Source organism: Epinephelus moara, chromosome 8, assembly GCF_006386435.1.
Source record: "Epinephelus moara isolate mb chromosome 8, YSFRI_EMoa_1.0, whole genome shotgun sequence".
NCBI classification, from domain to species: domain Eukaryota; kingdom Metazoa; phylum Chordata; class Actinopteri; order Perciformes; family Serranidae; genus Epinephelus; species Epinephelus moara.
The window spans coordinates 41,623,543-41,636,216 of NC_065513.1; the positions used below are offsets into that span (position 1 = coordinate 41,623,543).

Below are 12,674 nucleotides of genomic sequence, written 5' to 3' on the forward strand. Positions count from 1 at the left end.
CTGTGCCTGTGACTTCAGGCAGAGAGACCGCTGCATCAGAGCAGAAGAGCACGTTTTAAAATACATTTATTTTATCAATTAGTTATTAACTTTTACTATTTTTTAGCAACTTGCCCGATCGGGCAAGTGAGTTGTTAGTTTACATGCCCGACCTTGAGTTTTACTTGCCCCGGGCAATCGGGCAATCCTTATTGTTGAGCCCTGCTGATGAATGTGATTGGTAGTTGAGCTCAACCCACAAGAAGACAAATGGAAGTGAGGAAAGTAAACAAACAGCTAAACAGCTTCTAGTAGCATAAGGTAAGATTATTTTTCTTTAGCCATCCAGAGCTTTAGCAGGAACAATTTGTGATGGTTTATGTCATTGTTCACTGGCATACAATAAACATGCTTCGTTCTTGCAACATTGGATTGTGTTGTTTATGTGCTCACTGCCGTCAAGACAGTTTTCTGGATTCCCTTTTTGAATGACAATTACTAACGACTGCCATCTGCTGGTGTGGATAGTAATATCCTCTCACACAAGTGCAGAACGTAGGTGCTGGTTAGCCGCTGGTTGATGTCTTTCCGGTGTGTTCATGTGCAACTTTTTGGCCGAGATACAGATGACATGAGGCGACACAGCAGGGTGCTTTCGTCCCTGCTGGTTCTCTGAAGTATTTGGTGTGTCTGGGCCTTACTAACATCTACTACCCACATTGATATAATGCAAAGCTAGTTGAAAATTGTTAACTGTTGCTCATACAACATGAGAAACTCTTTGAATCACCTTGAAGTCTGAAAACATTTCTCCTCAGTTTCTGACTTTTTATGGACTAAACAATTACTAAAAAGAATATTCTGCGGGTGAATCATCAAGGCCTTAACTTGTGTTTCACAAAAGCTGTAGTTCTTTGGCTCTGTCCACAAAGGTTTGTCTCAACCTGTGAGATAATCTGTGTTTGTAAGACTAACACTCCCAATCTGCTCTTTCCTCGCTGATGAAAGGTAACACGGAAACATCCGCTGACAAAAAAAACCTGATCAAGATTATCACAATCTGTCAGAGTGTTTACTTTTCCCTCTACCAGACCTTCCAACTCGCACACTGACCACACACGCTCTGCTCCGGGATACGTGACAACAGGGAGGTCTAGCACATCCAAAGAGGACGAGCTGTTTTCACTAAGGACGCAGAGAAAATGTTCTCCCACATATGCGTCAGTCAGCTCTGAGATTTAGAAGTTTAACAGGCCTGTTTGAACACGAGGTGCAAACAGGGTGTGGAAAAGTCTCGATAAAAGCAAGGAAAATGGGGTTTTCCTCCGGTTTCATATCACATACCCAGAGACAACTGGAGTCCTGAATGTGGGGCATTCTTAACTTAACATATCAGACGCGAGACCTGGAAAATCAGGTCCATGCTTTCATCTGGAAAATGGGTTAGCAGCAGTTCAGAGATTCTCTGCCAATAAAACACTTAGCTGGCTAACAATATAACGCCTCGTGTTGTTTAACAAGTTGAGGTTAGTTTAGTAGATCATACTTTGAAAGAGAGAGCAGCAAGGCAGGCTCGGAGAACCCAAACCAACCACCTAAAACATGAGAAAACCTACAAGATCACTGCAAAATCTCTATATTTTGCACAGGAAACACACCACTAACAAGCTTAAGAACCAGATACAATGCTATAAAAGACAATTAATTCACTATAGAGCTCCACAGATGCACTTAAAGCTCCTTTATGCGTTCAAGTGACTTTGAAAGAGTGAAAAAATACATTCAATTGTACAAAAATGGTTTAAAATGCCTCTCAAAGAAATTCTACATGTATAAAGTGATGTTCAGGGTGTTTTGTGTAACGTACTGTGTTAGTAGGTCAGACTGTAAATGAGAGCAGCCAGGCAGTCTCTGTACTTCAGGCTGGGTTTGAAAGGAGGGGTATAAACAGCGTACCAGAGTAAAAAAAAAAAAAAAAAAAAAGTCTTCTGTGTTGTGAGCTCACTTATTTGGCTCATGTAGGACACAGTGAGCATCCAGGGGCCCCTTTAATGCCTGTACACCTGTTATGGAAACAGAAATATCACCTAAAACGAAGCTCTACTTTTGAAACATAACTTGTAACACAAACTATCAGGTGATGCCTCGACCTGATGGCTCTTATAGCATGCTTTTCTTCACCATAATGAGGTCAAAACAGGTCAGACTGTCTCCAGACGCTCACTGTGTCCTGCCTTTACCCCTAAACAAGTGTAAAAACACTGGAAAAAACATCTGACGAGACTTTCAAGGCTGCATAATCTCATCTAGTGAATCAAAGACAAGGAAGGGAGAAAGAGATGAAAGTTGTTGATGTTATTGAAGTCCAGGGAGGGAATCTGGAGTTGTGTGTGACGTGAATGATGAAAACACAACCTCATTATCTACTTCACCACATCCTACTGCCATTTAACCAGATACCCAAGGCTAACAGAGCAAAAATTATTTTAGGGAAGTTTAGAGCCAGTGGACGAGATAATTCAACCAGTGTGAACTGGTTTCAAGAGGTTCTGTTTTGTTTAGTCTGGTAGTCCAGTTGAGGTGCCAGCGCAGATACACAGAGAGGCCACTTAACATGGCAACACCCTGTGTTTAAATGTGACTCGGAGAAAACCAGTCTTTCATTAACCGGTCTGAGCTGAGCTGCAGAAAGTGGTGCAATATACACCTGAAAGACTCTGATGCAACAAAGCAATAACAGTGAATTTATGGGAGTTTCAACAAGGATACAACAGCAAAGAATTTAGTCTTTTATGATACTGAAGGTGGGGGGGGATCAAACCCAAACACACCAGCTAAAACATAGGAAAACCAGTATGGTGACTGCAAAATCACAACATTTACTATAATGAACACACTGCAGACAAGATTAGGAACCATACCGAGTATTACAGAGACACCGTAAGAGTTGAAAAACTCAGTGAAGTCTAAAAAACTTCACAATGTAGAAAGAATAACTGCACTTTAAGCACCTGTGAGGGTATTAAAGTGACTGTCAGAAGAAAATGTTCTCTAAATTCTGTAAAATTTTGCAAAAATACTTAACGTTTTGAATGCATGATGTTATGTTTTAGTGTGGCTTTGTGTGAAAACAGCAAACAGCAGAGCATCTGGTATTTTATGATACTACAGGAGAAAGAAACAGACCCAAACCAACCACTACACCATAAGAAATACGGTATGGTGACTACAGTGTGGATATATAAACGACCCACCAAACTCTATTAATGCATTAAATTCTCTACATTTTAAAAATAAATGCATTTTCAGCTCAGAAGAGTGTATTTAAGTGACTCTGTCAGAAGAAAACTAATTTCTAAAGTGTATAAAATTGTACAAAAATCCTTGAAAATGCCTCTTACACAAGATTTGCATGCAAGAATTGATATTTCAGGGTGTCTTTGTGTGAAAACAGTTAACAGAGGAGCATATAGTCTTACGAAAGGAGACAGAAACAAACCCAAACCAACCACGTACACTATAAGAAATCCTTTATGGTGACTGCATAGAATATTACAGAACCACAACAAGAGTTTAAAAACTCCACGAAGGCCAAACAAAGTCAGCAAATTCACTACATAGCAAGGTAAATGCCAAACTCTAAGCTCCTATAAGTGCATAAAAATTACTGAAACTAAATAAAAATGTACAAAAATACTTTAAAATGTCTCTTAAAAGACGTTCTGCATGCATGAAGAGATGTTTCAAGGTGTCTTTGTGTGAAAACAGTGAACAGAAGAGCATGTAGTCTTTTGAGATACTAATGGAGACAGAAATAAGCCCAAACCAATCACCTACACCAAAAGAAATCCTGTATGGTGACTGCAACATTGCTATATTTACCGAAATAAACCCACCACAAACAAGTGTAGGAATCATACAGAATATTATAGAAATACCTTAAGAGCTCAAAAACTCCATGAAGGCTTAACAAAGTCAATAAATTCACTATGTAGCTAAATAAATGCACTTTAAACTCACATAAGTGTATATTTAAGGAACTTTGACAAGGAAAAATCATCTCTACATTGTATTAAATTGCACCAAAATACTTAAATATTCCTCTTAAAGAAATGTTGCATGTACAAAAGTGATGTTTAAGTGTGTCTTTGTGTGAAAACAGCAAGAAACAAACCCAAACTAACCACCTAAAACATAAGAAATCCTTCATGGTGGCTGAAAAATCACCATATTTAGCATTTCAAACCCTCCACAAACAAGTTTAGGATCCATATACAATATTATCATCTGTATGAAATATGAAAAATAGTTAATAAATTAACATTTAAACTCCATTATTGCATTTTAAGCTCATTTCAGTACGTTGAAGAGACTTTTAAAATGATGTTAAATTGCACAAAATGCAACTTAAAGAAGTTTTGCATGCATGAAGTGATGTTAAGCTGAGTTTACATGTGATTTGCGGTGAGTTTTTTGCTTTTACCTGGAGGATGTGGCGACAAAATCTCCATCCAGCAGCCTCATCTTGCAGAACAAAACTCCGTTGACAAAAGGCACAGCGGTCAGCTCCTCCAGAGTCAGATGGGTCTGGAACTTGAATTTCTTCTTCTTCACGAAAAACGCCATTGTCTTTGTGTCTTCACTCGCATACAACACGACCAACACTAACACAAACTGTTGAGAACTAAGCTAAAGGTGAATGAAATGTCGTCGCTAACTACTGTTGATGTTTCAGTCTGTGTTTTCATGCGAGCTCCGCTTCTTCTTCAGAGATGATTCAGCGCAGAAATCTGGAAACAAATCCCGAATATTTTCGTTAATAACGTGAATAAACGAAGAGAAAATGTTGATGTTTGTGGTTTAAAAGTAGTAAAGGACTTACCAGGAGACATTTCTGGTCCGTTGAATGTCTTCAGGAGCGCTTCAACAACATAAACTGACCGAAAGAGAGGTTTGTCCGCTGTTTCTGTCTGTGCCGAGAGGAGGAACTTTGCGCCATTAGCATCAAGCTAGCTGAGAGCTAGCAGAGCGACTTCCGGTTAGCATCTTCCAGAATAAAAGATAATAGCCATACAAATTAAGGGATTTTTTTTAAATATATATATAAATCTAATAATATATTATTTATATGGAATAAAATCCATGAAAATTAAGGGAATAAAAAACTCCAATGATATATAATTCATATGAAATTAAATCCATTTAAATTAAGGCAATGAAAAATCCAGTAATATATCATTTACATGGAATAAAATCCTTGTAAATTTAGGGAATAAAAAAAATCCAATAATATATAATCTATATGGAATAAAATCTGTGTAAATTAAAGGAATAAAAAAAATCTCCAAAATTGTATAATTTATATGAAATAAAATCTGTGTAAATTAAGGGAATAAAAAAAATCCAATAATATATAATTTTTATGGATTAAAATCGATGTAAATTAAGGGAATAAAAACTCCAATAATATATCATTTATATGGAATAAAATCTTTGTTAATTAGGGGAATTAAAAATAAACCCAATATAGAATTTATATGGAATAAAATCCATATAAATTAAGGACAGGCATATTCTAACATTAAAATGAAAAATGTTATCAGTTGTTCAGACTGGTAAAATTAAACCTAATGCCACCCAAACGCTCTGACTGTGTATTTTAACTATTTGGTCCCATTTAAAAACTTCAAGAGAGACTTGATTAACATTATAAAACCACAACATATTGTACAGTGGTGTAGTGGAGGGTATATGCAGGTATACAGGGCATAATCACATCTTTTTCTGGCAGTTAACAGTACATCCACCATCAGCCAAAAAGTAATGGGAATATATGGGGGACTGTATATCCATTTCCACCTCTACTTCAACCTACCCATCTACATAGAACTACACCCACCTCATCAAATAGGCTCATACTACACTTCAGATATTGGAATACCAACAAAACACAATAAAACTAAACAAACAAATTCACTATATTAAGTTAAGAATTATAATCATTAAAGTAATAGAAATTAAATGTGAAAACAAAAATAAACAATGAATTGCTGTTTCTTGGCCTGGATTTGTGGATACAATTGTGGATTTTATTTTTTTAAGGTAAATGACCCAACTTCCGGTTTCTTCCCAGCTCACCCTTGTTAACTTGACACTGCTCTGTAGCGCTCCATTCACTGCCAGTCACTCTGCAGCCTCACAGTGAAACAGCGACACCCTGTGGCGGCAGACTGCACCGCTGCTGGTTTCATGGACCAACTGGAAATTCAAACTTCCCAGGACAACAAAAAAAAAGTATATTTCTGATATGTGAAGATCAAAATTAATTTTGAATCACTGATGAATCAAAGAAAAATCAACCTAACGCGATGACTCGCTTCACAGTGTGTCTTTAAGTTAAAAATAGACCCTGTATTTTTTAGATTTGATATTAATGTCCATGGGCTACATTAATGTGTTTTATTCATTATATCATCACAGATTACTATTTTTTGGTATTATTATTACTGTTATTTATACTCATCTGTACAGGCCGACAATATCTGATGAAGATGTGTTTTATTCTTAAAGGGGAGATTACGTATTTAAGCAGTAGATTGTTGAGTTTAAGGGGATTCCAGGCTCAAGTTTATCCAGCAGAGAGCAGCAGAGACCTAAAGTCTGTCAACCTACAGTCAAACTTGTGTGTTATCTCCAGAGCAGCATCTTGTCAAGACAGCTGCACACAGTACTTCAGTGTGCAGAAAAAAAGCTAAGTTACCATCTCAGTATACTGTGTGTAATGCCAGTAGTAACAGAGTAAAAGTACAGAGAAAAAATACGTGGAAAATTTTAAAATTTGAGCAGTATCAGGGGCTGGTTTAAGATTAGTCATTTTAAATTTCTCTCCTAGTTAATAAAATATGTTTTCTTTGGTGATAATTGTCTATTGTCAGTCATTCTACTGTGTGTTTTATAGTGGTGGAAAGTAACTAAGTATATTTAGGCCCACTTGAGAACTTACTTAAGTACAAATTTTAGGTCTTTTCATGCCAGTTTATACTTCTTCTCCACCTTTACTCCACTACATATCAGGGAGAAATATTGTACTTTCTACCTCACTACATTATCTGACACCTTTAGTTACTTTACACATTAAGAGTTTTGGATACAAAACATACACAGAGCTTCTACAGTATGATATTATTGTCATAAATTATACTGTCAAACACAGGGCTGCAATCACATGTTTGGTGGGGACCATTTTCAATCAACACTTAACAGCTAAACTGACCATTTTAGAGTATGATGAAAAAACAAATCTTAGATTAGGGGTTCTCAAAATTTTAATGACTGAGTGCTATTTTAGGGAGTCAGCTTGTGATTGAGGGTCAAACAGGAACAGTGCACACACTGACTTTATCATGACATAACACAACGATCACAGTCGACAGTGAAACAGCAGCACTCAATATGTGGGGCAGCAGTTGTTCAGTCTATAGGGACTTGGCTGGGGAACTGGAGGGTCACCAGCTCAAGTCCCTGTACAGACCAAGCATGGAGCATGGACTGGGAGCTGGAGAGGTGCTAGTTCAACTCCTAGGCACTGCCAAAGTGCCATTTAATGCATGTATAAGTCCTGTTTGTGCATGAGTGTGTGTGTGTGTGTCAGGCCTGTGTGTGTATCCTCCTGAGACCCTGTGTCCTCATATGAGGACATCGCATTTTGGGTTTGCTGCACCTGACACTTCATTCTACTTCACTTAGACCTGTTGTCCTTGTTCGTGGACACTTATTGTGCCATCTAGTGGCAGTGAGAGCACAATACACTAATACATGTAAAAACAAGATGGCAGCCAAGTCAGTCTGCAGCTGATCCCGACACAAAAGAAGACAAGGTTAAAAACCTGATCACATTTTATGGCTTAAACTTGTTTATTTATGATTAATAATGTTTGTAGTTTGATATGGCAACAAATTTGACCAATTTTAGCAACAGTAACAAACTTTTATAATCGTCTCGTTTGAGGACATTAGGACCAGTCAGGTGTGAGAGACTGTTCCTAGCTTGGAGTATGGATCGAGGGAAATTCATGCTGAGTTTTTTAAATGAACAAAGTTTTATACTTTATTACACACTTGTGACTAGTAAGATAAACCCATCGTCCCCATAAGAGGACATCATTTTTCTCTCCCAAGCTATTTCCTTTTCAAAGACAGTGTTTATTTTTTTATACTTATCAGGTCCTACTGATCCCAAACAGTTAGGAGACATTAAAAATGCATACCAAACAGAGGCTGAGGTCTCAGGAGGATGTCCACCTAAATCCTACACTGGACCTTTAAAACCACAACATGCTGGAATACCAATAAAAATCAGTTTCTTTGGACTCGGGCTGTAAAATGTTGTGATTCAAAGACAAGGTGACTTTTTGGTGATAAAGGAACATCCTGTTACCCGTCCCTCCTAACAACAACAACCCACCAACAATCATAAAAATACCATAATCCAGCTGTAAACCTGCACCATCTCATGGGAAAGAGCTGCAGATCATTGTGTCATAACAGTCTGAGATGCTCCTATCAGTGTCCAGACCCCACCCCCTCAACTTTCACCTGTATCGTTCCTGCAGATATGGAACTGTTTGTCTGATCCTGCAGGTTAAAGTGTCTCTGTCGCAGCAGTTATCGTTTAACGTCAGCTGAGTGACGCAGACGACAAAAAAAAACAGCAGCTACACCAACATGTTTTCATTCAGGCTGGACTTTAGCTGCTGTGTTAATGAACTGCTGAGACTGCACACAGCTGCAATCAAATTAAACATCTCTATATGCTTTAAAACACCAGTTAAGTGCACCTGAGAACAGTGATGGAAAGTTTTTAAATATAGTTACTGAAGTAATGTACTTAAGTATGATTTCAAAGCACTGAGAGTTTTCTACAGTTTTCTCCTTTCAGCTACTTTATTATTCTACGACACCAAATGTTAGAGACAAACATTTAGCAGAGAAAGAAGTGCTCAGATCATTTACATAAGTTAAAGTAGAAATACCACAAAATTCACCAGCCACTTAATTAGGTACACCTTGCTAGTGCCAGGTTGGACTTTGTTAGCTGACAGGAGTGGCACCTGGTGTGGTCTTCTGCTGCTGTAGCCCATCTGCTTCAAGGTTGGACAAGGTGTTGTTGCTTCAGAGATGGTCTTCTGCACACCTTGGTTGGAACCAGTGCTTATTTGACTTCCTGTTGCCTTTCTATCATCTTGAACCAGTCTGGCCATTCTCCTCTGACCTCTGGCATCAACAAGGCATTTTGGCTCACTGGATATTTTCTCTTTTTGGGACCATCCTCTGTAAACCCTAGAGATGGTTGTGCTGAAAATCCCAGTAAATACTCAGACCAGCCCGTCTGGCACCAACAACCATGCCACGTTCAAAGTCACTTAAATCACCTTTCTTCATCATTCTGATGCTCCGTTTGAACTCCAGCAGCTCGTCTTCACCATGTCTACATGACTAAATGCACTGAGTTGCTGCCATGTGATTGGCTGATTAGCTATTTGTGTTAACGAGCAGTTGAACATGTGTACCTAATCACGTAGAAGACTATGGAAAAGCACGTCCAAATTAAGTACAGTATTATAATAAATCAATGTTCTTAGTTACGTACCACCCATGGTGGCAGAAGTATTCAGGCCTTTTACTGAAGTAGAAATGTGGTGCCACTTGCTTCTCAGTAACCATTCACACAGATGGAACAGCCATTGGGAGAAATATTTGGATCAGTATCTTGCCCAAGGATACTTTGACATGTGGACTGGAGGAGCCAGGAATCAAACCGCAGATCTTCATATTAGTGGACGACCTGCTCTGCCTCTGAGCCACAGCCACCCACATCATACTAACTTGGAATTTAACTAATGTTGTCAAATAAATTTAGTGAATTAAAAAGTAGAATGTTTTCCTCTGAGATGTAGCAGAGTGGAGGTGTAAGATAGCATAAATGTAAATACTCAAATAAAGTACAAGTACCTCAAAATTCTACTTAAGTACAGTGTTTATGTAAAGTTATATACGACCATTGCAGATAGCTTCTTTTACTCTTTAGTGCACGATATTGATTTAACAATTGTGTTGCTTTTCAGATTAAGATTTTATATTAAAAACCCTATATAAGATTATAAAATACAACACATTATTACTGAGTAAATCAAACCTTTGTAGCGTCTGACCCCTTATAAAAAAAAAAGGTCATGGTTAGAGCCTCTAGTCTCATGATGTGTCGTTGTTGTTGTTGTTGTTGTTGTTGTTGTTGTTGTTGTTGTTGATGTTTAGACCTTTCATCTCTCAACATTGCAGATGGTTTAATTCATATAGCAGTTTGAGGCTGAACATTCTTAATAACAAAGATTATAGAAGAGTTAAAAAGATAAAAATAGGTTTATGTAACAGGACTTTGACTTTGGATGGAGTCGAGGTCGGAGGTGTGTGCAGCGACACTGTCATGATGAGACAGGAGCGAGCCAAACACAAACTGTTGACACAAAGTTTGAAGTGCAGTGTTGTCTAAAACATAATGAGTCAAGAAAAGAAACAGCCCCAGAACAAAAGTACACAAAAGCTGAGCCACAGGACTGATGCAGAGGAGTGTATATGTGTGTGTGTGTTTGTTGTATGTAAACCCAGACAGGATTAGCTGACAGCCCGGGGAGCTGAGCCGAGAGCTCTTGGCGCTCCTTCAGTGCCTTTTTTGGCTTTTGGCGTTCGTCCTTGTCCCAGTTTATTTCTACTGCCCTCATCCCTTCAGCCTGGCCGTACCTCGGAGTGGATTTTATAGAGGGAACAGGCTTAGGTGTAACTACTGCGCAGTCAGTGCCCAAATAAAATTATGCAATAGTGTCTGCAGCAACATACAAGGGCAGAAAAGAAAGTCAAAGACTGGAAAGAGGACTATTTTAGCTTCTCAAAACTCACTGTAAAAAGACTTTAAAGGAAAAACATGACATGTAGACTGTGCTTACATTTGTCTAAACAAGCAGGTTAAAGTGAGGGGACAAGAGGAGAGTGCAGGTTTTCTAAAACTCACTCACATTTGGTCAAAATCAATCTTGTTTATCAGGTTTACTTTGTTGTCTCTTGTAACTGCAGCTGTGTGTGATAGCTGCACATTTACATGCCTCCACACAGGTGACAGCCGTGGTTAGAGCTGTTATGTTTTCAGGACGTCCATCTGTCCCATTCTCGTAAACGGGATATGTCAAAAACGTCTTGAGGGAAACATCCACTTGGACTCAAAGATGAACTGATTAGATATTGGTGGTCAAAGGCCAAAGGTCACCGTGACTAAAAAAAACATGTTTTTGGCCGTGACTCTATAATATATACACTAATTATGACAAAACTTCACACAAATGTCTAACAGGATAAAGAGATGAAGTGATGACATTTTATATCCAAAAGGTCAAAGGGCAAACTTCACTGTGACATCGTAATATTCTACATAAACACTTTTCTGGCCATTCTGTAACGTCATATCTCAGGAGCAGAAGGGGAGACATTTGGTCAGATCCTGAACTGGTGACTCTCATCTTGAAACTGTGCTGATTGTTGAAATGTGTGTGAAGCTGTAGCTTCTCTGCAGCAACATCCATAGGCCTACTTGAAGCATAGTCAACTGTCATGGCTACATATGAGTCAGACTTGAATGTAAACTGTAACTGCAACTTGAGCGGTTTGCAGAGGTATAAAACCACAAGCTGGTAATGTCACTTTCATTGTTTTACTGCCAGATACTGTATGTCTATTTTACACCGTCTGTGACAATGAAGGCTGAACTGAAAGCAATATAAAACATTAAAGATTAATGTTGGTTGTCATCCGTACATTTTGTCCTGTGTTTAATACCTGGCTGCAAATAACATTTCCTTTGGGATAGTCATGAAGGTGAAGTTGTCTAATAGTTCATACAAAGGGTACACATTTCCTGTCTCTGTTTAAGGTTAAAAACTTTCAAGCAAAAACCCAAATAAATGTTGATTTTCTGCTAAATTTGCTTGCATATCTGAAAGTAATATTTCCTCCTAAAATCAGGACTGGATTACGGACACTGGATTAAGGATGTTATGTATTCTTTACAATTTTGAGGGATAAACTGCAACCATTTCTAATGGTGTGGCAAATATGGAAGCTAAAAAACTGTAATGAAACATGCTAAACTCCCCTCCTGATGTCACATAGATTAATTAAATAAATGAAGGTTCTCATTTTCTTTTGGATTCCCTTTGACTGGTCTGCCTTTCTTTACTTGTTTTTGTGTTGATGGGTGGGTGGGTTTTTTTCCTTATAGGTTCTGTGTTTGTTTTTAGTACTCTGTATGTCTTTATTGAATTGCTAACAAAAATATCTTGTTTAAAAAATCAGGACTGGGTTACTAACTGCTTAGGTTTCCTGTGTATCTTTTTTTGGGTGATTTTAAAGTATAAAATAAACTAATTTAAACGAACAGCAGGGGTAAACAACATCCTGTTTTGGAAAAGTAAATATGAAGGTAAATAACAAGAAAAGTTGTATTTAATTTGCCTAGTCCTGTTGTAAATTCTGTTTCTTGAATAAGGTACATTTGATTGAAACAGTTGAATTAATGAATTTATTTTTTCTAGAAGAGGATGAACTCTGAACACTGAAAATTAGCACTTGACCTTCATGTAGCCTACCTT

The 12,674-nt window shown here is 37.9% G+C and overlaps 1 protein-coding gene across 1 annotated transcript in view; it reads right to left on the bottom strand.

Annotated features, from left to right (window-relative positions):
- eeig1a (estrogen-induced osteoclastogenesis regulator 1a) overlaps positions 1-4,979 on the bottom strand; it is a 49,786-nt gene extending 44,807 nt beyond the window's left edge. The window contains exons 1-2 of the mRNA XM_050050891.1: positions 4,862-4,979; positions 4,463-4,769 (exon numbers count right to left, since the gene is read on the bottom strand). Of these exons, the coding sequence (XP_049906848.1) occupies positions 4,463-4,605 (143 nt within the window). The 5' untranslated portion in view covers positions 4,606-4,769; positions 4,862-4,979. The remainder of the gene's footprint in view (positions 1-4,462; positions 4,770-4,861) is intronic.
- Between the last annotated feature and the right edge of the window lie 7,695 nt (positions 4,980-12,674).